We start from the raw sequence: 25,780 nt of genomic DNA on the forward strand, positions 1-25,780 counted from the left end.
TGTTTGCTTTATGTTGCTCAATACACCTTTTTCAACCTGGTCTTGGATAGGACAGATCCTACCACAACCGCGTCCGTGCTGTTGTTTGCCTCAGAACTCCTTCAAAATTTCTTGTTGACCAAGTCCAAATGAATGTCGCAGACTAGTAGAATCCGTTTATCGCCCGAAATGTTTATTATTAATGATATGGGAAAGGCATTGCCGAAATGCATCACTAAGTTATTATTACCAGGGCTTGGGTTCAGGTATTGTGGTGAACTAAAATGACTCCCAGGCGACGCGCATTCTAAGTCGTTTATTCTACTTCCAAAGTGTCTTAGATCAAACAATACTATTAGTGACAGTGTACACACTAAGGTAAGATCGTTAAAGATACTATCCTCTGCAACGACTGCATTCTAAGTGCTGTCATGACTTAAACCAAGAGATGTTAGAGCCGCCTGTCTGCTTAATTTATATGGCCTTCGCTTGGCTAATCTAGATTAGCGCACATGTGATATACAGTGAATAGTCTGCTGCCGTCTAGTTAGTTTTCTTACTGAATCTAAGCGCTTCTATCAAGATATAGTATAAAGTACTGTTTTACAGGCTTACTACACAAGCTTTCAAATATTTCGAAATTTGCAGGATATCCATGATAATTTCACACCTGCATCACGATGGGATACCTGGTCCTGGAATTCTACAAAAAGAAAAAGAAAAAGAAAAGGCTAATCCAGGAAATGGACCATGTAGTATAAACACTGGAATTTCTAAGCTTGTTGAGCATGATCTGCCCATGTGAATGTACATATTGACCGGCACGCATAGATTTAGTACACTTTTACATGTCACAGCGCAAAAGTAAATTCTAGCTTAACATCTACCAAAACACCTACAACCTCGCCCTAACCTTCGCCGAAACCTCCGCATCCCTTGCCAACGACTTCCAATAAGCATCTTTGTGCTGTAAAATTGCAAACCCCTTCTCAGCCCACGAGTCCTCCCACGGCAGCAGCTCGTACCCTGTACTCCCCTGCGCAGGAGGGCCCGCCAAATCCCTCAAGAAGTCAAAATAATCCTTGAAATCAGGTTTAATCTCATGGAACAACGCCGTCGGCCCTTTGTACTTCAAATGCTCCAGTTCCCAAAGATCCTGCTCTTTCTCACTCGGCAGGTCCTTCGCATTCGTGCCCGCGAAGTACCGCGCCACAGCGACGGCCTGGTACTCGTAGACTCGGAAGCTGATGGCCGCGCGGACCTGACCGACGAGAGCCAGCGAGGGGTCTCCGATCTTGAAGACATGTTTGTAGAAGCCCGCGACGCGGTTATTGGGCGTTACGGGGTCGGGAGTCAGGAATGGGTAGGAGAGCTTGTAGCCCGTCGCGAAGATGATCTTGTCGACGTCGGGGACGGTCGAGCCGTCGGAGAACTTGACGGTGATACTAGAGGGTGTGGCTTCGATTTTGGAGATAGTGGGCTTTTTCTCGACTCCGGGGATGTTCCACACGGACTCGAGAGCTTCGTTGTATCCTCGTTGTGAGAGATAGAGTGGGCCTTTGACGACGCGGTGCAGATCGGCCACGATGTCGGCAGATGAGATATTCCCGCCTACTACGACGACTTTCTTCTCGACGTAGTCGTTCTGAGAGCGGAAGGCTTTCGAGTGTTCGAAGTTACCCGGGTGCGCTTGGTATGCGGCATCGAGGCCTGGGATGTCGGGGATCAAGGGCACGTTGTAATGGCCTGATGCGACGACCACGGCGTCGAAATGCTCCTGCCACCAGTAATCGCGCGGAACTCCGCGGTAGAGCTGGTCGGATTTGCGCAGCGTGAGGGTCCATTTCGACCCTTGTTTCTCGACGCGCTCGACCGTCGTGTTGAAGGATACTAGCGGGAGATACTCGCGGAAGAGATCTTCTAGATAGCCCGCGACGACGCGGAACGGGCGCGAGGGGTTATTATGTCCGAATTGTTTGATTGAGAGAGCGGAATTGACCGGTGGGAATGCAGTATGCGTGAAAGCCATTGCGGCAGCACCGACATTGCTGTCCAGCGTGTCGTAGATCGCTGTGCGGGCGGTGGTATCTTCGGGCACCGGGCCAGTGAATTGGGGTAGTTTTGAGGGGATCTCATTGCGAATAGGGAGAGATGCTCTGGGATCGGGGAAAGGGTCAGGAGTAGGATCGTAGTGCCACAGTCCGCCGACTTGATCTCGTCGTTCGAAGACGCGGATTGTGTCGAAGACGTTCTCGTCGCTGAGGGCTTTCACAGCGGAGAGGCCGGACGGACCGGTGCCGATCACAGCGACGCGACGATATCGAGGGCCCATGATGTATGAGTTGGGAGAATGTAGGAAATGAGGAATCAATTGAAGAGAAAGCGGTATTCTGCAGCTTTGGTGTCTTTTAAAGCATCAAACACGTCATCAATTTATAAGCGCATCTTGCGCAAAGCTACCCCACCCTATCGACATGATCCAACTGACACTATCGCGAGACTCTACTCCAAGCGAAACAGGGGAGATATTGATCTGGACTGCGATTGGGAATGCGTGGTTGACGTGATCCGCGCTAGAATGAGCATTGCAGCCGGACGCTATCCGGGCCCACGTCTAGGGCAAGGAATCCTTTACTCACTGCTATCACTAACCGCAATTTCTCCATTGTCCCCGGAGAAATCTTTCAGATTTAATATGCTGTCAAGGTCATAAGGTGACTACGCTAGCTAATGTCCGAACCCTGTCTGGTCTTCTTCCGCACATCGTGCCGAGTAAGAACTGCGATAACGGCCACAACACCCAATTGCGCCACGGTCGTCACCAGATTCGAAATAAACCCTTTGCGGAAGTTGGGTGCCTCCACGGCAGGATACTGGAGGAGCTGCGTCCAAGCAGACATAGCCTGACCGATTGCGTTCATGCTGGCGGTTACAATGGCGCGTTCCTCGGCGTCGTTGGCCATGGTAAGGGTTGCCCAGCTCATGGTGAGAGGGCTCATTGCTATAAACATTAGCATCTTGTAACCCTTTGGACATCATAATAGAGAGAAAGACTTACCACCCTCAGCACCGGTGAGGATAAAACCCGCAAGCCGTCCAGCTTCTCCTACCTCCCAGACAACCAGCAGAATCAAACCCAGCATCACCGGAATCGAGACAACAATGCAAGGAAGCCAGATGTTCCTCGTCTTATCAGCAACAGTGCCCGCTATTAACGCAGCAACCACCGAAACGGCCGTAGCTATGGTCGGTAGAGTGTTCACTCTCGAGACGGAGTAGATTTCCGGCTTGGCCTTCAGATAAAGATTGAACGGAGTCGAGGAAGCGAGGAAATTCTGGTCGATGAGGATCCACTGCGCAACAAAGACGTACCAGTGCCAGCGACCGAGGACGCGTTTGAAGATATCGACAGAGACAGTTAGCTGGCTGGGAGCTGTGAGACCAACCAAGCGAGCATTGGCTAGCTCGTGCTCTTTCGGGGTGAGGAAGCGTGGCTTTGTGCGATGAGGGACGTCGAGAAATGCGACATAGCCTCTGTTCTTGTTAGAATATGCAGTCCGAAAGAGATAGTCGGGAACATACAAAATGCATATCGGTATGGTGATGATCGTGCAGACAATGAACAACCATCTAAATATATGGAATCAGCAATTGTTCCTTGCAGAAACGTAGAAAGTCATACCTCCACCCGGCCAATCCATGTGTATTATTCAAATTAGTATACGCCGCTGCCTGCAGATACCCAGCGAACATGGTCCCCAGCGGGGAGGCAATAAAGAACAAAGAAACTCGTCTCCCAATCTCCTGGGGCTTATACCACGACCCGATCACATAGATGACACCGGTAAATGAACAAGATTCGCAAATACCAATGAGAACACGCATAGCATAAATTGTGGTGAGGTTTTGAGCCCATGCACAGCCAAACGTGAATAGGCCCCATCCGGCCTCCAGAGTGGGCAGAACAATATTGATCCGACTGCGAGTGAGGAAGTAGCATGCTGGGATCATTGATACGCAGTATGCGACCCAGAAAGCGGTGGTAATGTAGTTGATTTCATTTCCTTGGAGTCCAAGGTCCTCTTTCATTCCCCTAGGTCTGCGATTAGCCAGATTTCGGACTGCAGGAGAATGTCACATACGATACATAGGCGTTGGTGATGGCTTGTTGATCGAGATATTTTGTGAAGAAAGACAAGCACCCAAAGGTTAAGATCAAGAGGTCTAGTTTGAGCACCAGCTGCTTTTCCAAATAGCTCATGTCAGTTGGATACCATCGCACGAGAGTCAAGAAGCGGATCCATGGTCCTTCGTTGGACTCGTCTGCGGGGAGTTCATGCGCATTGGTAGCGAGCTCTTTTGATTGATCCATACCGAACTACCGTAACCTTTTTGTGCAATTATTTCAACTCATAATTAGGTCGGAAGTTTGACATCCTCGGGTAGCCTTTTAAAAGTAAGGGTTTGTAAGACATCCCGTTCGGCACATGTCCGGCATGATCTTCACCGCGGAGGGAATCCCCGCTCAAAGAACAAGATAGATATCTAGAAAGGTAACGGGCATATAGACGAGCAGTATACCCCGACCTATAGAATTGTGGACCTGACTGCAGCGTGGATGGAGTGATTGCCGAGCGCGATGGTGTCATTCCGAAGTCACCTTCTCCCTGTAGCATGGCCGATGGTATCATAACAACTAATTATAGCCAATTTGCAAGCCAAGCCACCAAAGCCATCCTTTGATTAAATGCTCTGCATATGCCATGTTGGAAGGTCGGATTTGTGCTGCGATCAACGCTGCACCTAAGCGAGTATTGTATCATTGATCGTCGATATTGGCATTGCGCGCTGATAAGAGAACTAACAACCAACAGGTTGACCTGACAGGAGTAGCGTGAGTCTAGACCAAGGCACTTGAACTGGACTAATTCACTACATTCTTCCATAACAGTCGTAGCTATTGCGGGGTATATAATCGTCCCTGTGAAACTCTGGAGCAAGCGATACCACCACATACCTGAACCACCACCCGCATCATGGCCCACTTAGAATCTCGCAAAAATGTCTCTCCAGACTCAGGCTTCCCAGTAACTCTCCATCCAAAATTCAACGCCAAGATTAAAGATCATGTTCCTCCAGACCCTGTTCGCGAGGAATTTGCCCCGCCTAAAGATCGAGCTTTTTTTGCAGACAAGGAAAAGAAAAGCTTGTTCTCGGTCGCGAAGCGAGTTGATTTGACCGAGTCGATTGGAACTATCCTTGAGGATGTGCAGCTGTCGCAGTTGAATGGGAAGCAGCTAGATGAACTGGCCTTGCTCGTCAATGAACGTGGAGTGGTGTTTTTCCGGGACCAAGACCTCATGACTGAGAAACAGGTCGAGTTGTTTGAGCATTATGGTGGGATTAATTCCTTGATCGGAATGACAGAGCTAACGGATGGAAAGGCGTGCTGGACAAACATCCTGCACAGAAGGTAGTGTAACGTGGTAGTCCCTATTTGAAACAAGTCTAAATATGAAGCAGGATCAAAAAGTAAATCATCTCTGGGATTTCAAGAGATATGACTGACCAGTCAAGTTCGTGAATATCCACGGTAGCCGCGAAGACCACCGCGAGATCGCGAACTACACTCCTTGGGTAAGCACCTCATAGAAATATCGCTATGGTTTCTAACTCGACTAGCCGAGCGGCGAATTTCACGCAGACACATCATTCGAGATCAATCGTATGGTTTAAATACCCAGACCATCGAAAAGTCACTAATTCCGGGTAGCACCTTCATACTCTCTACTGAGAATGGAAGAACATCCCGAAGTAGGCGGAGACACAGCCTGGGTACATGAAAACAGCTACAGTCTCTGTTTAGTTCCTGCTAAGCTATCTATAGGTCTCGCAATACGGCCTCTACGACGCCCTCAGCACAGCATACAAGAGATTCCTCGACGGCCTGCACGCCGTGCATACCTCGAGACTCCAGTGTCAGATTTCCTCATATCTTGCGCACTAGTCAGAGCCTGACATGATACAGACGACACGATCCTCGATCTTTGGGGCGTGGGACCCAACCGGCCTCCGATTGACAGTCACCATCCAGCGGTCCGCACCCACCCGGTCACGGGACTGAAAGCCCTAAATGTGAACCCGGGATTCGTGACGGGATTCGCAGAACTCAAGAAGCTTGAGTCAGGTAGAAACTTCCACTTATTGGACCGAAAATCTCGTACTGATCGTGATAGATAAACTGCTGGACTTCCTATCGTATCACATTCACGCCGCTGACGATCACTATGTCCGATGGAAATGGGCGGTTGGGAGTGTTGCGATGTGGGATAATAGGTCTGTCTTTTGATTGTCATTGTAGAACCAAGACTAATCTTCATGACCTATCTAGATGTACCGTTCATCGAGTCATTCCTGGTACGTATAAAGGAGCTCGACGGGGTATTCGGACTACAGTGTTCGGTGAGAAGCGTAAGTAGAGCATGAAGCCTTGAGTGCCGGACCAAATACACTAACAGTCAACAGCATATTTAGATCCGGCAAGTGAGAGTCGATTGGAGCGTCAGGCTCGCGAGGAGAATAGAAACAATCAAGAACGAGAGAAGGAGAACGATGATGCCACGGATGGACCAAAGGTTCCAGCTTAAGTTAGAGTAGTATGCTGATGGGTTTATGAAACTTCATGCCTTCACATATAGTATCTTAAAACTTATAGTTATTTTGCTTTCCTGATTTACTGAGTGTTTAAGGTATTGCCCATGATTCGATATATTCTGGTTACACAATCCTCGGGTTATGATTCCGTCGCGGGATCGCTTCCCGAATGACTCTGAAATGAACCACTCCGTAGCAGATAGAGCAACTGAGTCTAAGTTTGAGATGACTATGCACTTTTTATTAATGGGATTTAATTAGAGCACCATTTAATTCAACTTTGAATGATTCATACTGACCAAGAGAAAGCTCGTGCTCCTCGAAGCCCTAAGAAGTAGTAGACATCGGCCCGATAAGGCATTCCTTCCATCGATTTGACCATAACCAATTATAAATCACGGAATTAAACAACCACTTGAGCTAACAAAAACCCACTCCAACGCGAGATAAATAGCCCTTCCCTCTCCCGCATACATGACCTACACTGCATATCACCCAACCCCACCATGCCCCTAAACATCCTCCTCTACGGCGTCGGCAGCGTCGGCGCCATATACCTGCACCAACTGCAGCGCGCCGGCTGCACCGTAACCGCCATCTGCCGGTCCAACCACGACGTCGTGGCGACATCCGGCTTCACCATGACCAGCGCCCTCTTCGGCACCGTCACCTACCGCCCCGACCACATCTACCGATCCGTCAGCGACATCCCCTCCGACCAAGTCTTCGACTACATCGTCGTCACGGCGAAATGCTTCCCAGACAGTAATCCCTCGCTCGCGGAGCAGCTCCGCCCCGCACTAACGAACCCGCCCCGCCGGACCACCGCCATCGTGCTCGCCCAGAACGGCATCGATATCGAAGCCCCCATTGCCGCTGCATATCCTGACAACCCGCTCATCAGCGCAGTGATCTACCTCCCCGCGACGCAGACCGCGCCGGGGATCATCACGCACCCGGAACCGCTGAATCATATCGAACTAGGCACGTACCCATCCTCCGCGCCGCAGGAGCACGTCGACTCCGCGACTCGATTCGCAGAGACGATGCGGTGGGGCGGCGGCGAGGCGACCGTGTTCGAGGACATTCAAGGCGCGCGATGGAGGAAGCTAATGGTGAACGCGGCGTGGAATCCGATCGGGGCGTTGTCTCTGTGCACGGACGGCGGGTTTCTAGTGACGTCGCCGTTTGCGAGGGACGTTGTTTGGGGTGTTATGATGGAGGTGGTGGCGTTGGCGAGGCGGGCGGGTGTGGAAGGGGTGGATGAGGAGGCGGCGGAGAAGTTGTTTCAGATTTCGAAGAGGCGCGCGGAGCTGGGGACGGGCAGGGCGTTGAGTATGCTGCAGGATGTGAGGATGGGGAGGCCGTTTGAGGTGGAGGCGATTGTGGGGAATGCGGTGCGGTTGGGGAGGAAGTTGGGGGTTGAGATGCCCAGGTTGGAGACTGTTTATGCGTTGGCGAAGGGGAGGTATGATGTTATGGTTGAGAGTGGGAAGTAGATGTCTGAAGGGGGGTAACTTTTTGTAGATAGAGTTATAGATCATTGATTGAGGATAGATGTACCTGAAACAACAGCTCCATGGTAAATGCCAACACATAAAAAAACATAGACTCTACTCAATGAGTGAAGGCCATGGATATCGAAAGAAAACAGCATGATATTAGCACACAGAAACCTAGAATAGAAAGAAGCCTATGGAACTGTCACGCATGCCTTCATCCAGTGTTGCAAACTCCTAATCTCTGCTATTGACCACTCCCCTCAACACGACCAAATACCCAATAAACAGCTACCTAGATACCTCCCACTCCCATCTAGTGGCTCTTCCAGACTAAGTAAAGGAAGCTCTTGCCTCTTCCGTCGTTAATGTCGTTGGTGAAGCCGTCGAATCCCAGAGACTTGACGGTCTCCCATTTAACCTCGTCGTCGCGACGAAGGAGTCGGACATCAGTGATCTTGTCGTGGCCATCGCGCTCCAGACGGAGGTATCGAAACTTGCCGCCTGCACCTTTGGCAAGATCTTTGTAGTTACCATCGGAATCGCCCTGGATGAGGATGCGGATGTTGCTGACGGCGTTGTCGGATTCGAAGCTCCATTTCGGGACGAGCCAGACGAACCTGGATGGTTAGCATATGAGGTGGTCAATGGTTGTTGGAGGTAGAAACAGATCAGACTTACTCTCCACCGTAGCCGGCGTTGATGTCGCCGTTGTTGGCATCCACGACGTGGATGGCATCAGAGGGCTCCCAGGACTTGTCGGTCCCGTAGACAACCTGATAGACCAGTCAGAATGGGGTGAAAGAGTGACGCTAGGAGGAGCATACATCGATATCGCTGAGATAGCTTGGCATTTTGATGGGATTCAAGGGATGCTTTTGTGGATGGATGGTTGATCGAGGTGGAGGAGAAAGATGTGATTTACTGAAGTAGTCTGGACTGTTGATGAAAAGAGTCACTGAGAAGGAGGAAGTCTTGCTTTATATACCTTGACTTTCACTACTCTATCCCCGTCATATGGGACCATGCAAAGTGTAAACCCCTAGAATATTCCATCAAGCAAGACGCACTGTGAGGCTCTGTTCCAGCAGAACAAAGTTGCCCGACGGTAAGCCGCCAGGACTTCATTGGGTAGTTTAACTACGGAGCCCATGTTCGAAATGCTGTATATGAAACGGGGCAAGGTGAATTCGTAAACAGACTTCATTCATATTGCGGCTGAATGTCGTTCTAGAAGGTTCATTGGAGAATGGACCGGTGCGTGACAGGCTCAAGCAGCCATGTCGAAGGATTCCTGGCAGCATACCAGTGCCCAGTAAGCCTAATGAGCCAAGCACCAATCGCCCGCAACTACTCAAAAAACACCATCACGCTTGGCATCAGGCCATTAAGAAAGATGAGGTAATTAATAAACCGCCTGGACCGGACACGGGACAGGATTAGGGTTTGTGGCGGGCCGAAGCGTGGTGGAGCTGATAATCTTATGGCAGATGGACATGCGCTAAATAGATTGAATGCAGGCTGTGCCCAGTCGGGGTGACCGATTAAGTGAGGTTGATTGAATTAAGAAACAGTCAGACTCGTAACGGTGTGGGGTATATGGCACGAGGCCATCAAGAAACTTTTGAGTTTCCTCTAATGCAGATATCCACGCAGTCCATCAAGGTGAGCCTAGACCGTCTGGAGACGAGGGGCCAGGGGAGTCGAGACACGGCTGGGAAATATGCACGTTTGTGGCAGGGCGCCGATACGAGCCCAAGAGTTTGGGCGTCAGCCTGTTGCAGGCCTTGGTCGCCTGGGTGACGATGTTTAGCCAACAAGGCTAAGCAGCGCTAGCCATAAGCCTAGAGTTGTCAAGAGTGTGCTAAGACCCGAGCGAAGGATACGCAACCCCTACAGTAAACCAAAATTCAGACATAGTGTCATGTAGAAGAGTTTGCCCTCGATTCTGACCAAAGAGGCCTGTGCTCTTTCACCCGTCGGTGCAATGCTGACAGGTCGAGAAGCCCATTGGAAATTCTATATAATAGTGCACGGAATGGGATAGTTTATCCCGAGAAGAAAACGCACACAAGCAGACCCATCAAAGAATCTAGACGCCCAAGCTGAACCCGCTATCCCGTACCTACGGTTACAATGGCAAAGTATCTATCAGATGTGACTGTAAGACCTTCCTACGACCATGGGAAATTAGAACTCAGAGAATGACTGTATATATCAGGTCATGTACGCGGATAACGAGTACGCCGCGCCAGATGAGGCGATTCCCGAAATCCAAGGCAAAACATCAGACATCAACGCCGGCTACGGAGGAAGGTTAGTGACCTGGTCCAACGGTGCGAGATAAAAGTGTTAACGCCACGAAGATTCGTATGGCTGAAACCGGACTGGACCCCCGACAAGCAAAATGCAATTTCCAACCTCTCTTTCACCAAATCCAATTCTGAACTCCGGAACTACAACGATATCACGGTTCGGGTCAGCGCCAAGGACGCATATCGGTACATTGTACCTGAGCGTGGAGGAGAATCCAAGATAACTAAAGTTGCTCTTTTCCGTACCTCCGAGAATTTGTCTTCCGATCAGATTCTGGCTCGTATCAAGGAAAGGGGGTTCTACCATTTCTCCTCTGATTTGAATCAGGGGCGTGGTGGTGATTATTTGTATTTGTTGTGGGCGAACGAGACGGAACAGAATTGATTCGCGAAGATTCATACAGGTCTCTGTATGATTTACAAGAAAATAAAACATGTCAATTGAGATGGTAATATATGCGGTCTCTTTCAAAATACAGAAAAAATAAGAAAAAAAGAAAAGAAAAGAAAACAAGACCAAGGCATGTCCACCAAGCGCTGGTACTATAATGCTCCACCAATATAGGAGTACACTGAAGAGGGACTCTATGGTGAAAAGAGGACCAAGTTACGTAAATGTGATAAACAAGCCTGAGCAAACTCAATTGTCTCTGCAATAATATGGTAGGATCAAAATGCAACCTCATGCGGCTTACGGGCAATATGAATGTAGACGGACCTGTTTCCAAGCCTTCTGGCGGCCATGGAGATACGTATGGGTTGCCCGACGGACATGACCGATGGCTGAGCACGGGAAGGCATGCGTGCGTTGGAAATCCGCTTGGCGACTGTCGCTATACCAGCCACCTGCAGGTGGATGAATCGAGGCCCGACACATGGAACGCCACATTCGAAAGAAGTTTAAACAGCCAAGGAACCGTGCCTAGTCGTAATCATACCCCTTCACCGATTTATCTTTTCTTAAAGCTTCCCAAAGGGCTCAGAAGCAGAAGACTTCATTAACAACGTCACAAGCGACAACATGGAACAAATCGACGGTAAGAGTCGGCTGCAAGCTGCGCTGCAATCCGAGTCTGTAGGCTCGGATAGCCCGAAATTGCGTTTTGAGAGCGATGGGACCTTTCAAATCACAGTTTTCTCGGATCTTCATCTCGGCGAAGGTAGGTTAGACGAACAAAGCTGTGCTTCAAATTGAAAGACGCTATGAGAGAAAAGGACATAAACTAATACAAAATTCAATGATAGCCCCGAATGGCGTCGGCCCGCTGAAAGACGCGCGAACGGCAGATGTTATACGCAAGGTTCTCCAAGCCGATCATACCCAACTAGTTGTACTGAACGGAGACCTTATCACCGGCGATGGCACCAGCCGTGAAAACTCAACGGACTACCTGGACCATGTTGTTGCCCCTATTGTGGAGGCGGATATACCGTGGGCGTCGACTTACGGCAATCACGATAACCAGCCCAATCTTCTGACAGATAATATTTACACCCGGGAAAAGACGTATAGAAACAGTCTAACACAGAGAATGGTGCAAAGCGACTCGGTTGAGACCGGTGTCACTAATTACTACCTACCTGTGTATGCCGCGGATGGATCAGATACACCCGAGCTTGTTCTGTGGTTCTTCGATAGTAGAGGCGGATATGTGTATGGACAGTGGCCAGTTAAAAAGCGACCCGATTGGGTCCACGAGACGGTAAGACTTACTATGTTTGAGTTATGATTTATGAAACGATGTTTACTGTTTGAACAGGTTGTCAAGTGGTTCGAAGAAACCAATCTTCATCTACGAGAGCAATATGGCAAGGCAATTCCATCGCTGGCATTCTTCCACATTCCTGTGAACTCGACGCGGACATTTCAAAGCACTCACGGAGTTGATTCCAGCAAACAACCTGGGATTAACGGAGAGCCTGTGATTTCGCAAGGATACCAGTATGATGAGTATTCTCAAGAATGGGATCTGCCATTCATGCGAGCATTGTTGAACACAGAAGGTCTTCTCGCAACGTTCAGTGGACATGACCATGACAATGACTGGTATGTTCTGGGCTTCATCCCCCTGTAAATCAGGTAATCGTTTTAATATTTCTACATAGGTGCTTCAAATGGACCGACACCGTTTCGGACACCACTCTTCCCGGGAACGGTCTCAATCTGTGCTATGGTCGCCATACAGGATATGGCAGTTATGGCAACCTGGCGCGAGGAGGACGACATATCTTTCTGAAGCAGGATACCCTCAAAGACGAGGTTATAACATGGATTCGATTGGAGAGTGGACTGGTGACGGAGAATGTGACGTTGAACGCAACGTATGGGCAGGATGACTATCATCCTCACTATTTCCTGCAGAAAAGAGGCGTGATTGTTGAGAATGCTGGTAATGGTCTTTCTTCGGATCCGAGTTCGCTCTTGTTGTTTTTCATTATGGCTGTTTATTTTTCTTTTGCCGTGTTTAGGTCGTAGCGGGAAGCTCGATGGCCTTGACCTTAAAATGCATGCATGAGGTGGGAACGCAGTTGACTCTTTCGAACCATAATCTCAAGATACAGTCAGCTACCAATAGAACTATGGCCTAAAAGCATCATCTAATTTCATGTATCGTGCTGAGAAATACTAGTCACTATAGTGGTCGGGTCCATTCTCCATTTTCTGGCGCTCTCGGCTTCCCCCGACAACTGACACCATCACAAAACTAAAGTATATTCAACAGTTGGCGTATCCAATGACTAAATATCAGTTTCTAATACTACTCAACCAGCTGCCCAGATCTACTATTATTTTGTGGTAGAACAATTCGTCGGGTCAATGCATTCCCGACCCCGGCGATTGGCATATCTCTGTGCAGCGCATCTTGCGCGCTTTGTTTTGCCTGCCCAATACCTTCAACAATGCAATCCCTCAAGAAATTCTTCAGGCGTCAACCACTTTGTATCACTGTCAGTGTACGACCGTTATCCATTGAATGCCGAGGTATCTGACCATCAATAATATGCTGTGATGATAGAAAACTAAGGATAGATAGGAAAGCCAATTTCCAGGGAAGACGTGTTCCAATATACAAATGGAAGATTTCTCCTGGATGAAGAGACTCAACTCTCAAAGCGATATGTTCGCTTCGACATTGACCGATTATGTGATGTGATCAGCAGTATCGGTGGAGCGGAGAAATCACCAGTTTCAAAGATAAACAAACTGGAAGGTGGCTTCAGTAAAGCGCTTCTTATGGCCACGGAAAATGGCTCCGAATATGTAGTCAAAATTCCATGTCCTAATGCAGGAAGGCCGAAGTACTGTACGGCATCGGAAGTCGCAGTACTAAATTTCGGTGAGACGATCCCTCGATTAAGCATACTGTCCGTCAAGCTGATCTATACCTACGGCTTAAGTGCGATCTCGTACATCAATTCCTGCTCCCAGAGCTATCTCCTGGAGCTCTGATGTGACCAATCCTGTTGGAGCGGAGTATATTGTCATGGAGAAAGTCCCTGGCGTTCAGATGTTCAAAAAGTGGGATGAAATGGGCGAAAGCAATCGCATACCTCTCATTAAGCGTCTAACACAATGGGAGTGCGAACTCTCAGCGATTAAGCTTCCGGCTTATGGTAGCTTATACTACGGGTCATCGTTGCCCGGCTCTGAAGCTATTTCGCTGGATCCATCGATGGATCCCGAAGGTGAATTCTGCATAGGGCCTGCTTGTGATTCGTCTTGGCTTAGTCCACCTGGGCATAAAGAGTTGCCAGAAGCGTATTATGGTCCTTGTAAGTATTTATTTCTGGGCGCGAAATGCCAGAACTGATTACGAACTACAGGGAAAACGCTTTCCGACATGGGCAAGTCTCTCATTGAGCGATCTATTTTTCGAGCCCGGGGACCCTCCAACACCCATTTGCCAGCGTATTTGCGTGACTCACCGGATAATCATCTTGTCCTGCTTGATATGGCAAAAAGGATAATGCCAATTATAGGACGCAATTCCAAACTGTTGGAAAAGTCTCAGCCGACATTATGGCATACAGATCTCCGCATGGGTAATATCTTTGTTTCCGAGAAGAAGCCGGACGAGGTGACAGGCTTCATTGACTGGCAGAATACTTCTGTCTATCCACGCTTTTTGCAGGCGCGGTTTCCTGTTTTCTTAGCGCCCCCTAAGGGCTATCAAGAGGGACTGGTTATGTCTAAGCTTCCCCCAGACTTTGAGCAGATGGACAGCCAACATAAAGAGCTTGCAATGTATAACAAGACGAAGGCGACTTGGACAAAAGCATACGAGGTTGCCACTTACTTGAATAATCGAGAATGCTAGAAAGCGACGAAGGCTCCGATGGAAATCAAAGAACTCTTCCGTCGTTGTGGTGAGACCTGGGAGGAGGGTTTAATACCACTAAGAGAAGTCATGATTGAGATTTTTCTTGGGCAAGAGGACTTAGAGTTCCCGACAAAAGCTTCTCCCGTCTCTTTCACAGACGAGGAGATAACGCAACATAAGGAGGCTCTTTCTATTTACACGGAGTGGCACGAGATGCGCTCATTTGCCAAAGAAGTGCTTGATACCGACGACGAAGGCTGGGTGGCACCGGAGCGAGATTTTGATGAAATCAGATCCCGGAACGAAATGTTGCCCGACTACTACATTTCCACCCAAGTCTCCACGAGAGCTCCAAACGAAGTTAAAAGGACGTGGCCATTTCCCACGCATGTCTAAAATGGCTGTTGGGAACAGATCATCGTGGAAGAGAGAAGTGAATTTTTGTAGCGCCGCGACGGAGTGGCTAACGTGAGCCACCAAATGGCCCACATCAGCCAGCCGAAGGGATACTTTCTTTGTCCCAATCCAAAAACCAACTCCGGACATCTTGTTCGAAAAGTCTTCTTGAAGTCCTACATCATTCTAACATCGACTCCAATCTTTATTTATCTAGGCAACAATGGTGAACTTCAAGACCGTTCAAGCCCACAATGCATCGCTCAAGTTACTAGGCCCCGGCCTGGTCGGAGTGTTCGGTAAGCATACATCTGCACCCCTTCTCAGAAACACCTAAATCACTAACATAACATTCATAGTCGGAGGCACATCAGGAATCTCTCTATCCACAGCCCTGGCTTTCGCACGGTACACTCTTTCGCCTAAGATCTACCTGATCGGCCGCAACCAGTCCGCTGCAGACCACGCCATAGCCTCAATAAGAACCCTCAACCCATCCGCCCAAGCTACCTTCCTGCAGTCTGACATCTCGCTTCTCAAGAATGTCGATCGTGTATGCGAGCAAATCACCGCTTCCGAACGAAAAGTGAACCTCCTCTTCATGACGCCGGGGTACATAACTCTTCAAGGCCGCAACGAGACAACCGAGGGACTAGACCGGAAGTTCGCACTGCATTATTACGCACGCATGCGCTTCGTCAACCGTCTCATGCCACTCCTAACAGCGGCGGCGGATTCCCCCGTTGAAACTGCGACTGCTAATGCGCGGATCTCGCGCGTCGTCTCCGTGCTGGATCCGCATGTCGCTGTCCGGCTCTGTGGGTCCGGTGCGCTCGATTACTCCGACTTGAGTTTGAAACATAGTTTCACGCTTAGTAGATGCGGCGCGCATGCGAGTCTGATGGGGGATTTCTTCCTTGAGGGAATGGCGAAGCGTTATGTGGGAACCTCGTTTGTGCATGCGTACCCGTCCGGTGTGGATACTGGTCTCATGCGTGAGATTCCGGCCGGAGAGGTACTAGCCACTGTGCTGAGACCGTTTCTAAGTCCGTTTTTGGTGCCGATTGAGGAGAGTGGAGAGAGGCATTTGTTTGCGGCCACGAGTGGGAGGTATCCACCAAAGGCTCGGGGTGAGATAGTGGAGCCGGGTGGTGATATGGCGAGTGGTAGTGATGGGCTTAGGGGGAGTGGTTGCTACTGGGTGAGTTGGGATGGAGAGGTGTTCCCTCAGAATAGTAAATTGGATAGGATGAGAGAGCAGGGCGCGGTCGAGAAGGTGGTGCAGCATACCGAGGAGGTGTTTAAGCGGGTATGTGAGGAGGGAGGAACATACCCCTGAATCAACCGTCCTAGTTGAATCTCAGATTATCCTGATTCACGAATAGTAGGGAGGTCTGTCGCCCGCACCAGGTAAGGGCATATTTATATTTCCGAGATGCTGACGAGCACATGTTATTCAAGAAGCATTTTCGATCCAATCACCGACCCGAACTTCTACCAATGTATTATTCTCATTACTGTCGATTGAAGGGTTTGATGCTGACTTTGTGGATAGCCGTGTATCATCACAAACAGCCCTTTCCACGTCCGAGTCATCGCCGTAAATACACTTTGCTATATAAATCGGCTCCGAGGGAGGTTTGCCTTCGCCATTTGCTAGTACCCATTCAAATACTGCAACTCCATTCTCTCGTTGATCTAGAGCGACATCTGATTATAGATCTCATTGAGACATATTCCGGCTCTCTGCCGAAGGCTTTTTACCACACCTCAACCCCTACCCGCCTCTGATATGACTTCGTTCAGCCTTGGTCAAAGGGATTATCAACAGAAGGCTTTTGGCGTACGAAGCCGCCGTCATTGCGGCAAATCCCTGCCATTCATCATTCTGGTGGGTATCCGCGTAGTCGCATATTCCACAGATCACAAGACATGGAAAATGGTTCATGAGTCCTGCTGCCTCCATTTTAAAACATAGAACATTCCGCTCGGTCGCAAACCTATCCCGAGTAGTAGCATCATCAATCAGTTGATTTCCGGAGCAAATTAAACCATAGTGAACAGCGGGGTTGTCGTCTTCTTCGGTCCGTTCCGCGCGCGGAATCAGTAAAGACGGATCATCAGTACAGGAGTCGGTACAAAGTGAGGAATGCACAATATCAGATCTGAAGAGTTTGTCCGCATCCGGTCCCGGGCGTTGAAATTTCTTCTGCAACCTTTGGTTGCGCGAAATGATATCATCAATGGCCTGTTCGAAACGATGCCCTTTTGCCTCGATATCCGCGCGCAGACCATTGACCGCGTTCCGTAGCAGCGTTGGTGGCTGGTTCAAGAACCCCGTCATTTCAAAATCTCTGTCTTGTATCTGTTTTCCGAAATCTGACTGGAATACTCCACCCTTTCCATTACCCGGAGAACTCACCACGATATCGCCCAGGCGAATATCATGCTGTTGGCTCGGAGCACCACTTGCGACGCCGACCGTGAGCCCAATTCTGATATTGGGAAAACTATGTAACATGTCTCGCGCGACAGCTGCTGCGGAAGATGTCCGGTCTTTCCCGTCTGTCAAGAGCACAATGACCACATTATGATCTCGCATCCTACCCAGGGCGTAGATATTGTTGTCGTGTACATCGACAGATTGAGGGATTCCGTGTTCCTCGTCTAGAAACTCTTGGGCAGCAACGTACTCGGTACGTATGGAACAGATCCACCCGACTGTATACTTGTCATTCGAAAAACGAGATTGACCCGGATATTCGCATCCGAGCTTCTCACCATTGTCATGACGAGTGCCAGGTAAAATATCTCCATTGTCACTAGGCTGTTCTTTGGCTTCTTGGTCGTTTGAATTGCTCTTTATACACCTGCTCCGGCTGGGTGCCAAAGGTTCCGAATGATTCAGAATGGGGTTGGTGCATAATACGCTGTCAACGGCATCGGGGGAAGCCGTACGCCGTGTCTTATGCTTCTTCCGAGGCCGAACCTCGGAGCTAGACTCCGACGTGGCGATGGAACAATCAAAAGCTTTTTCTGTAGCATCCTCTGAGACAGCTCCATCGTCGTTAGACGGCGCTGCACGTTTCCTCTCTCGCATCGCTGAACTTCTCAAGACCATCGTACCGACTCAGTGTTATGATAATTGTTGTTTGCATCAAATCATCCCCGGACTTAAAGGAGCCTCGTGGGGGATAGCACGTCAAGGGCAGATGGTAGGCGTATCGCGACACATGGCCGCCGAGCGAGGCTGAGAGCGGGGCATTGGACATCGACCATGAGGCTTTCTGTTGGTCGACTGAGTTGCGTGACGATTAAGAAATGAAACTTTGGCCTTGGCATTTAACGCTATTGACAGGCATATGATAAAATAGGATTATTTCAGGAGGGAAATGAACTGTCTTTTCTAGGTCATTGTAGCTCCAATATTTCTATATGACTTCCTCCACATATAAACAAACTCGGAAGACGAGTGGCCTGATCTTTGACTTCGTACTGCGTAGTGTCCCTCAGTGCATCATCATACCCCGGAGTAAGCGCTTGCTATTGACTAAATTTGGCCCCAACTACTGTATGGGGTTAAGGTGATTGGAAAGAGATCACCGGTCGAATCCTTCGTTCCCGCACGAAAAATAACCGGCCCCCATTTCTTTTCCCAGTATTTATGGCGCAAACGCCCACTAGTCGGTGGTTGCGATAAAGCTTCATTCCCACGAACCCTTGGGCTTCTTGTTATCTTAACAGACTTTCCAACCATGACTGACATCAGAGAAAAGCCGACCATTTTGCTCATTCCAGGTGCCTGGCACCTAGGCAGCACCTTTGAACCAGTCGCCAACATACTTCGAGCACAAGGATACCAAGCTGAGACAGTAACACTACCATCTGCCGGTGGTCCTTCGACAACCACAGCCTATGATGACGCCGATCATATCCGCAAAGCGTACTTGAATGACCTGATCGCCCAGGGCAAAGAGGTCATTCTAGTTCTGCACTCGTACGCCGGAGTTCCCGGCACAGAGAGCGTGAAGGGTCTCGCCCGGAAAGACCTTGCCGCACAGGGCAAAAAGGGCGGCGTGGTCGGGTTAATATATCAAGCTGCTTTCCTGGTTCCTGCGGGAGCAAGCGTCGAGTCGTTTCTACCCAGCGGATTGGACCCATTCATGACGTTAGAGGTGAGCACTTCACTATCACATCCTTTTTTCGAGGTGCAAAATAGCTAATCCATCGTCCAGGACAACAAAATGTATCCTAAGAATCCGAGGGAAAGCTTCTACAACGACATGGATGATGAGACTGCCGCGAAGCATCTCGCTGCATTGGTTCACCATGCGCCAGAGGCCATGCGCACTCCCATGACCTATGAGGCCTACCGTGATGTGCCGACTAGCTACATTCTGTGTAATCTGGATGCTTCATTTTCCCTTGCCGCGCAACAGATGGTAGCTGGGATCCCCGGGGAAGGTGTTGTGCGCACATACCCCGTTGACGGGGGACATTTTGCTATGCTGAGCCAGCCGCAGGCCGTGGCTGAAGTGATTCAGGAGATTGCCGGGACTGTGACTTATGTATGAGTTAGTGAATATTGAATGATAGAAGAAACTGAGAATCTCTGCTCTGCTTTTGCCACTTATGCGCTGTGTCTAAAGAAGCATTGGCCTTGAAGATAGTGCTACAACCGCTATGATAGACTCTGGTCCTTTGAAATTGAAATACTTCATTTGCCCAAGATTGATAGATTTAAATCTGGTCCATCAAAATACATCTCAAAGCGAAAGCACTCAGCCAAGGTGACCCTCTAAAGACAAGCCCTAACTCAACGCGCCACAACCAACTCACGTCTCCCTTTTCATCATCAACTGGATCATGTGCAACGCAGTGCCGCCAGATGGTGCACACCCGTAAATCAATTCGGCAAACAGCCTCATCTGCGTCGGCAGCGTCGGCATGCGATAATGTTCAATGATGAGTTCCGTATCAACTTTCTTCGCAAACGAACTCCACCCATCTTTCATCCCGTATTTCAAACACGCCTTCGAATTCTCCGCCGACCACCACATCGGCAACAGGGCTCGTGTTGATCGCTTTTTATCAATCCTTCGCAGGAACTTGACGAATCCCTCCCGAGCATTCTCAGCCCCGGCGTAGAGAGAGTAGGGCGTTCTTTTGTCCATGTATACGAGGTTGTCGTCCATGCGAAGCCGGTACACGTCGATGAGCAGCTTGTAGACGTCTTCTTTGGGGCGGTTGTAGAGCCACGTTCTTTTGTCGAGTTCGTGGAAGGGCATGGCGATCTGGACGTCGAGATTCGTGGGCGGCAGATAGACCTTCTTGCTCTTTTTGTCGTCGTCGGGATCTGGGGTACTGAGGGCGGCGATCTTACTGCAGATTCGCTTGTGGCTCTTCCAGTCGGCTTTTTGGCATTCTCGCGAGCAGTACCATTGGGTTCTGCATTTCGCGCAGCGTTTTAGAGGCCGGTCGTCGGAGGTTGTGGTGCAGATGTTGCAGGTGTTTGCCTCTTCGGTGTCGGACATTTTGGTAGAGGATGAGCCCAGTTGTGGTGAACTAGGAAGATGGCAGGAAGGAGAGGGATGGGCCTTATTTGAACTGGTTCTGGGAGTCGGGGCTTTTCTTTTTTCTTTTTTTGCGGGGAAACGGACTGTTTGTACTTGTACGACGACGACATCGAGGCGGTCTACAATGACTGTTCACATTTGCTGTCGATGGTTTGGACTCCTCATATCACTGCATCGGGGCTGTTCTATCCGTGATGTTCTATTGGACCTCATCCCGGTTGAGGGTGACGCTAGTGCGACACTATGCTTGTGCATACCCGCGTCGTACGCATATTCGGAGAGATCAAATCGGTCATTGGATAAATCAGAAGGCTGAGGGCAGATTTCAATCCAAACTGGTTGTGGTCATTTCAATTTTCCGGGTTTTTGCAGGTGTGGTTTGCTGGCTCGCTGTTTCAGCTGTTGGCCGGTGGCTAGCTGAAAGTTCGTTCGACATGGATTTGATGCCAATATCGCTGGTAAAGCTGTAACGACAATATCGTACCAGGGGCATAGAATGTCAATCAATCCAAGGGCTAGGTGTGTTTCATTTTGTTTATGGCGTTCGAACTACGGCCATCTCCGTCCACCTAAAAATGCAGCACGGCGGACTGCATATGCAGATTCAAACACACCAATAATTCCGGATACCTGTCAGAACAAGCCAATTGGGACCAGTTCGAAGTAAAAGATTCCAAGACATTTCCTCAGCCGCTGCCAGGCTTTTCACAACTGATTGAAACTGACTTCAACGCGGCATCTTAGTGGGATCGATTCAAAATGGCTACGAACGCGCTTTGGAGATTCAACATAAGTAAAGAATGGGAATAGCGCATGTCACCACATTTTAAAATATTATAACCATTTATCAAACCTCGTTTGAGTCAGAAATGCCATCTGGGGGTTACAACGTAAAGTTGCTTTTGCTTTTTCTTTTCTTCTTCTTTTTATTTTTAGATCGTTAAGTTGTCCAAGCTCGTATCATACCGTTATCTCGGAACTTTGGGCTAAGCGTTCGATATTAAGACGATGTCTATTGTTTGAATACCAGTTCATTGATAGGAGGTTCCCAAAGCATTGCAGTTGACACCATCCTATCCCGTAAGTCGTTCTAAACCTGGGGCAGGAAATGACAACCACAACTGTCAACCGTCAAAACCAAGTGCCATGGAATCCTAAACCGTATTAAACTTTCATTGTATTTCCCCAGAGTCAATGACGGGCTGCGGGCTCTCCGGAGGGAACATTGCATTGTCCCGATGGTCGAGCCATCCACGATTTCCGCATGCGGCCATCCCCACAAAACCCTAATTGCGACAGCATCCGCCGACTGCCCATTCGACGAGAAGGACAAAGACAACCTTAATATGACGCGTCTGGGACATTTGTCTCGATTTTTGGTGCCGACACATGATCGTGTTCTTGATACATGGTCTGTCTGACTATCCTTTTCGCGTGTGATGAGCTTGTCGGCGTTAGGAGTTCGATTAGGATAGCCTTTTGTCGCCCTATTCAAGTCGCGACAGATCTACCAGAAGTTCCGTTGAATCAACTCCAACTACCCGAATTGGTCAAAAAGGATATGCCATAACCTGTTCTAGCCCATTCCATGGGTGCATCGATCAAGATCTGGCCAAAGCTCAAGCTGCTCGACCAGTCCACGCCCGCCTGATGGATTGCTCATGAGTCAATCCGACCAATCTTATACGGGCGCATGTTCTCGACCATGGGTATTCATTTACAAGTTCGAATCATGATACCGTAGCAGTATTGTCTATGTATTGATCTTTACTGCACAACTAGGCTGTTGTGTGTGCACACGGAACGCCGCTATTTCCACCCATATTATTTCGCGTTGCTATGTCATTCATCGGTTTGATTGTCCTAAGGTGATAATCCGATACTACCTTTAAGTCTCTACCTGTCTTTATGTGAGAGGATAGATAACCATGTGGCTTTCTTCTAGGATGGCTCCTACGCTCCCTGCGAGATTGCTACTTGTGAATAGCTTCACTCAGAATTCAAGTTCTCTATTGGCACCCTGGTTTTGACTCATTTCTATGGACATATGAGCCCAAAGAACTGTCTTGTTATGATTCTATTTAAGTTGAAGCGTTAAATCTTGCAAGTGCCATCATTGGTTTTGCATGGCATTAGTTGACTTCATATTTTGATGAATCAGGATATTGCAATTATCACGTAATGGCATTATCGAGAACTTCTCAATCTTATCCCCAGCATGATGGTTTGGGACATCCATGACTGTAAGGAAAGAGATTTTCCCGTACTTTTGTGCACAAAGAAGGTAAAATCCCAGTCTCTCAACAAGTTGGCTTTAGTTTTTCATTGGCTGGGAGTAATTATCCGGGTGACCCTCGAAAGCCCTAATTCGCGATGCCCTCAATCTATCGGTGGCATCGACGGGTGGAAACCCAGTTAACCCACACCTGCCTGCTAACGCAGCTTCCGACTATCCTCTCCTTTCTTTGATTAGATCCCAGACGCGGAAGGCTTGCATCTGTGGTTACATCGCCCTAAATGCTGATGGCGCTGATCGCTCCCGCCATCCGCTGTGATTGGCGAGGAAGTGCAGCTACAGGAGCGGTCTAGGACGAATCCATAAACACACCCTTGTACAATATGTCTCCCACTAGTCTAGAGGCCCTGCGCATTGGTATTCCGCGGGATCCCATGATGTGTATTCCCAACGCATTAATTCCTGCTGCAACGCTGGCGACCGTGCCCAACAGAGGGGAGGATTTGTCCCTTTTCAGCATTATTTTCTTTCTGAACTTCACCACTCGGCTGGAGAGCGGCGGCAATGTTTTCTCCAAAGCTGAAGATCTTCTTGATTGCTAGCCATGTCTCGCTGTCTGGTCTCTGTTATGGTCTGGACACAGGTTCGTCGGTCTAAACAGCCTTGCAGTGGGATATTATGACAAAGAATCTAACGACCCTGCAAAATGCCCAGGCTCAATTGGTGTCATTACCCAGATGGAACAGTTCTCGCAGTATATCGGCCACCTAACCTCCATGCAACAGGGGATCTACGTCTCCTCGATTCTCCTCTCCTCGTCGGTATCCTCCCTCGCCAGCGGCCACATCTCCGACCGCATTTCGCGAAAATGGGGCATCTTCATCGGCAGTATTCTCTTCCTCATCGGAACGATCATCTCAGCGACTGCGCCTAACTTCGCAGCGCTGATTGTCGCCCGGCTCATCACCGGCATGGGCATGGGGCAGGCGATTTCCGTTGCCACAGTCTATCTGGTTGAGATTGCCACGACGGATATTCGAGGCGTCACGGCGTGTCTGTTGCAGCTGTTTGTGGTCATTGGGATCATGACGGGGTATTTTATCGCGTATGGATCGCACGATCTAGAAGGGAGTATGGCGTGGCGAGTTCCGTTTATCGTGCAGGCGGCTGTGGCTGTTGTCCTTACTCTTGGACTGCTCCTGGTACCCTTTTCGCCGCGGTGGCTGGTGCAAGTCAGTCGGAATGAAGATGCGAAGCGAGTCCTGGGGAAACTTCGTACGCCTTCGGTTGTGGATTCTGAACTGGCTGAGATTCAGCGGAGCCTGCAGTCTGATCGACACAAGGCACTTGCGACTTGGAGCGAGATCTTCAGTCGGAAGTATGTTGGTCGGACATCGCTGGGGATATTTTTGATGTCGTTTCAGCAGTTGACTGGTGTAAGTTGACGTTGCTGGGCTACCATCCATTCTATTAGACTGTGCAGAAAAATCCCTAACGACCATTAGATTGACGTGGTGCTATACTATGCCCCCATTCTTTTTCGACAAGCAGGCTTCACGTCCGAAAAGGCGTCCTTCCTTTCTTCCGGTGTCACTGGTATCGTGATGCTGGTGTGCACCATCCCAGCTCAGATCTGGATCGACCGATGGGGCCGTCGAATGCCACTCGTTATAGGAGGCTTGATCATGTCTATTTGCTTTATAGTCACTGGCTCCTTATATGCCAAGTTCGGCGAGATAACCGAAGACGCCGTCAGTCTTTCGTCCAAAGCCGCGCAATGGGTCGTTATTGTGTTGATTTACATATTTGTGGCCAATTTCTCTTGGTCCTGGGCTGTGGTAGGTGTCTCTTTCCTGGGATCGCTATTCTTAGACAATTCAATGACATACTAACATCATTCTAGGTTGGAAAGATCTACGCTTCCGAAATAATTCCCACTAGGCTGCGTGCAAAAGTATGCGCGTTGGAGCTGGTTGCGAACTGGATTATGAATTTCGTCGTGACCCTTACGGCGCCATTGTTTTTACGATCTTCACCTAGTGGTCCGTACTTCCTGTACGGATTCTCTACGATCGTGGCCGTCGTTGTTTGCTTTTTGATGCCGGAGACAAAGGGTCGGAGTCTTGAGAATATCGAGCATTTGTTCGAGAAAAGGAGAGATGGCGAGGAGGAGGTCAGCATGAATAGACCATAGAATTTGCCATTCTACAAATTATCGATAGCGGGAATAGACAATGCAAGACCGTGGCCATAACTCGCGGACCGGACAAATTCCAGATGTGCCTCTCCTCTGCTCTCCGTAAATTTAGTGTGACCTTTAGCAACTTGATAGATCCAGATCAGTCTTTCCTTCCTCCGAGACACGATTAACTGAATACAGCACGGTTCTTCCCCCTTCCCAACAATCAAAAGTTCAACCGAACGTCAAGTTGACAGAAGGACCAACGGTCCGGCCCGCCCACTAGCAGACAAAGTGGCAAAAGGATGACAGATCCCAATAGCCACCAGGGGCACAAGAAACTCATTTTCCTAAGACAGTATCGGGCCTGCACAAACCACCAGGGTACCAGATCTCGACCGATTCCAAGCCACACGTCCTGTGAAGAATCTTCACCTGGAAATTCACCGGAGATACTCTGCATCAGCCTGTTCTAGACTCTGCATTCGTCGGCGTGTCCGCGCACTAACAGCTCGGTTGAGAATATTAGATGCAGACGTAGTGGGGTACGGTAGGATCTCTGATCGACGGTTTTCCGTCTCTTCTCGGTGTTCATTCGCAGCTACTGCACGGAATTAGCTTCCG

The 25,780-nt window shown here is 49.2% G+C and overlaps 13 protein-coding genes across 13 annotated transcripts; 8 read left to right on the plus strand and 5 right to left on the minus strand.

Moving 5' to 3' along the window:
- Positions 1 to 874: 874 nt before the first annotated feature.
- P170DRAFT_365117 (putative dimethylaniline monooxygenase) lies at positions 875 to 2,311 on the minus strand (the record flags this gene model as incomplete). Its single annotated transcript, XM_024844685.1, has 1 exon — positions 875 to 2,311. The coding sequence occupies one exon, from the start codon at positions 2,309 to 2,311 to the stop codon at positions 875 to 877; it is 1,437 nt and encodes a 478-aa protein (XP_024701105.1).
- A 391-nt stretch (positions 2,312 to 2,702) lies between these two features.
- Positions 2,703 to 4,351, minus strand: P170DRAFT_428988 (putative pantothenate transporter; the record flags this gene model as incomplete). The annotated part of the gene is made up of 5 exons (XM_024847869.1): positions 2,703 to 2,980; positions 3,038 to 3,513; positions 3,562 to 3,609; positions 3,662 to 4,078; positions 4,122 to 4,351. The coding sequence occupies 5 exons, from the start codon at positions 4,349 to 4,351 to the stop codon at positions 2,703 to 2,705; spliced, it is 1,449 nt and encodes a 482-aa protein (XP_024701106.1).
- Positions 4,352 to 5,015: 664 nt separating this feature from the next.
- P170DRAFT_365743 (TauD/TfdA dioxygenase family protein) lies at positions 5,016 to 6,626 on the plus strand (the record flags this gene model as incomplete). Its single annotated transcript, XM_024844723.1, has 11 exons — positions 5,016 to 5,376; positions 5,424 to 5,452; positions 5,503 to 5,511; positions 5,557 to 5,616; positions 5,662 to 5,704; positions 5,753 to 5,814; positions 5,867 to 5,957; positions 6,008 to 6,166; positions 6,216 to 6,315; positions 6,371 to 6,450; positions 6,505 to 6,626. 11 exons carry the CDS (start codon positions 5,016 to 5,018, stop codon positions 6,624 to 6,626), a joined length of 1,116 nt encoding a protein of 371 aa, XP_024701107.1.
- A 513-nt stretch (positions 6,627 to 7,139) lies between these two features.
- P170DRAFT_512428 (ketopantoate reductase family protein) lies at positions 7,140 to 8,245 on the plus strand (the record flags this gene model as incomplete). The annotated part of the gene is made up of 1 exon (XM_024854989.1): positions 7,140 to 8,245. The coding sequence occupies one exon, from the start codon at positions 7,140 to 7,142 to the stop codon at positions 8,130 to 8,132; it is 993 nt and encodes a 330-aa protein (XP_024701108.1). The 3' UTR covers positions 8,133 to 8,245.
- A 45-nt stretch (positions 8,246 to 8,290) lies between these two features.
- On the minus strand, positions 8,291 to 9,070 carry P170DRAFT_252922 (uncharacterized protein). Its single transcript, XM_024843035.1, has 3 exons — positions 8,960 to 9,070; positions 8,814 to 8,908; positions 8,291 to 8,752 (listed from the first exon to the last, which is right to left on the minus strand). Exons 1-3 carry the CDS (start codon positions 8,984 to 8,986, stop codon positions 8,449 to 8,451), a joined length of 426 nt encoding a protein of 141 aa, XP_024701109.1. The 5' UTR covers positions 8,987 to 9,070; the 3' UTR covers positions 8,291 to 8,448.
- Positions 9,071 to 10,203: 1,133 nt separating this feature from the next.
- On the plus strand, positions 10,204 to 10,886 carry P170DRAFT_512430 (uncharacterized protein). Its single transcript, XM_024854990.1, has 3 exons — positions 10,204 to 10,295; positions 10,354 to 10,448; positions 10,499 to 10,886. The coding sequence occupies exons 1-3, from the start codon at positions 10,269 to 10,271 to the stop codon at positions 10,830 to 10,832; spliced, it is 456 nt and encodes a 151-aa protein (XP_024701110.1). The 5' UTR covers positions 10,204 to 10,268; the 3' UTR covers positions 10,833 to 10,886.
- A 506-nt stretch (positions 10,887 to 11,392) lies between these two features.
- On the plus strand, positions 11,393 to 13,040 carry P170DRAFT_389990 (metallophosphoesterase family protein). Its single transcript, XM_024845888.1, has 4 exons — positions 11,393 to 11,607; positions 11,693 to 12,150; positions 12,208 to 12,494; positions 12,554 to 13,040. Exons 1-4 carry the CDS (start codon positions 11,469 to 11,471, stop codon positions 12,921 to 12,923), a joined length of 1,254 nt encoding a protein of 417 aa, XP_024701111.1. The 5' UTR covers positions 11,393 to 11,468; the 3' UTR covers positions 12,924 to 13,040.
- A 308-nt stretch (positions 13,041 to 13,348) lies between these two features.
- On the plus strand, positions 13,349 to 15,165 carry P170DRAFT_449418 (phosphotransferase family protein; the record flags this gene model as incomplete). The annotated part of the gene is made up of 5 exons (XM_024851041.1): positions 13,349 to 13,402; positions 13,479 to 13,785; positions 13,847 to 14,176; positions 14,273 to 14,733; positions 14,767 to 15,165. 5 exons carry the CDS (start codon positions 13,349 to 13,351, stop codon positions 15,163 to 15,165), a joined length of 1,551 nt encoding a protein of 516 aa, XP_024701112.1.
- A 141-nt stretch (positions 15,166 to 15,306) lies between these two features.
- P170DRAFT_414366 (uncharacterized protein) lies at positions 15,307 to 16,529 on the plus strand. The gene is made up of 2 exons (XM_024847014.1): positions 15,307 to 15,464; positions 15,525 to 16,529. The coding sequence occupies exons 1-2, from the start codon at positions 15,389 to 15,391 to the stop codon at positions 16,502 to 16,504; spliced, it is 1,056 nt and encodes a 351-aa protein (XP_024701113.1). The 5' UTR covers positions 15,307 to 15,388; the 3' UTR covers positions 16,505 to 16,529.
- A 101-nt stretch (positions 16,530 to 16,630) lies between these two features.
- P170DRAFT_458055 (purine and uridine phosphorylase) lies at positions 16,631 to 17,982 on the minus strand (the record flags this gene model as incomplete). The annotated part of the gene is made up of 2 exons (XM_024851761.1): positions 16,631 to 17,893; positions 17,947 to 17,982. The coding sequence occupies 2 exons, from the start codon at positions 17,980 to 17,982 to the stop codon at positions 16,943 to 16,945; spliced, it is 987 nt and encodes a 328-aa protein (XP_024701114.1). The 3' UTR covers positions 16,631 to 16,942.
- A 908-nt stretch (positions 17,983 to 18,890) lies between these two features.
- On the plus strand, positions 18,891 to 19,780 carry P170DRAFT_439526 (alpha/beta hydrolase). The gene is made up of 2 exons (XM_024849858.1): positions 18,891 to 19,340; positions 19,401 to 19,780. Exons 1-2 carry the CDS (start codon positions 18,921 to 18,923, stop codon positions 19,737 to 19,739), a joined length of 759 nt encoding a protein of 252 aa, XP_024701115.1. The 5' UTR covers positions 18,891 to 18,920; the 3' UTR covers positions 19,740 to 19,780.
- Positions 19,781 to 19,967: 187 nt separating this feature from the next.
- Positions 19,968 to 20,699, minus strand: P170DRAFT_512435 (zinc finger MYND domain-containing protein; the record flags this gene model as incomplete). Its single annotated transcript, XM_024854991.1, has 1 exon — positions 19,968 to 20,699. One exon carries the CDS (start codon positions 20,697 to 20,699, stop codon positions 20,001 to 20,003), a length of 699 nt encoding a protein of 232 aa, XP_024701116.1. The 3' UTR covers positions 19,968 to 20,000.
- A 2,842-nt stretch (positions 20,700 to 23,541) lies between these two features.
- P170DRAFT_458056 (sugar porter family MFS transporter) lies at positions 23,542 to 25,351 on the plus strand (the record flags this gene model as incomplete). The annotated part of the gene is made up of 5 exons (XM_024851762.1): positions 23,542 to 23,620; positions 23,692 to 24,413; positions 24,483 to 24,815; positions 24,881 to 25,150; positions 25,310 to 25,351. 5 exons carry the CDS (start codon positions 23,542 to 23,544, stop codon positions 25,349 to 25,351), a joined length of 1,446 nt encoding a protein of 481 aa, XP_024701117.1.
- Positions 25,352 to 25,780: the final 429 nt, after the last annotated feature.

Source organism: Aspergillus steynii (assembly GCF_002849105.1).
Source record: "Aspergillus steynii IBT 23096 chromosome Unknown P170scaffold_7, whole genome shotgun sequence".
NCBI classification, from domain to species: Eukaryota; Fungi; Ascomycota; class Eurotiomycetes; order Eurotiales; family Aspergillaceae; genus Aspergillus; species Aspergillus steynii.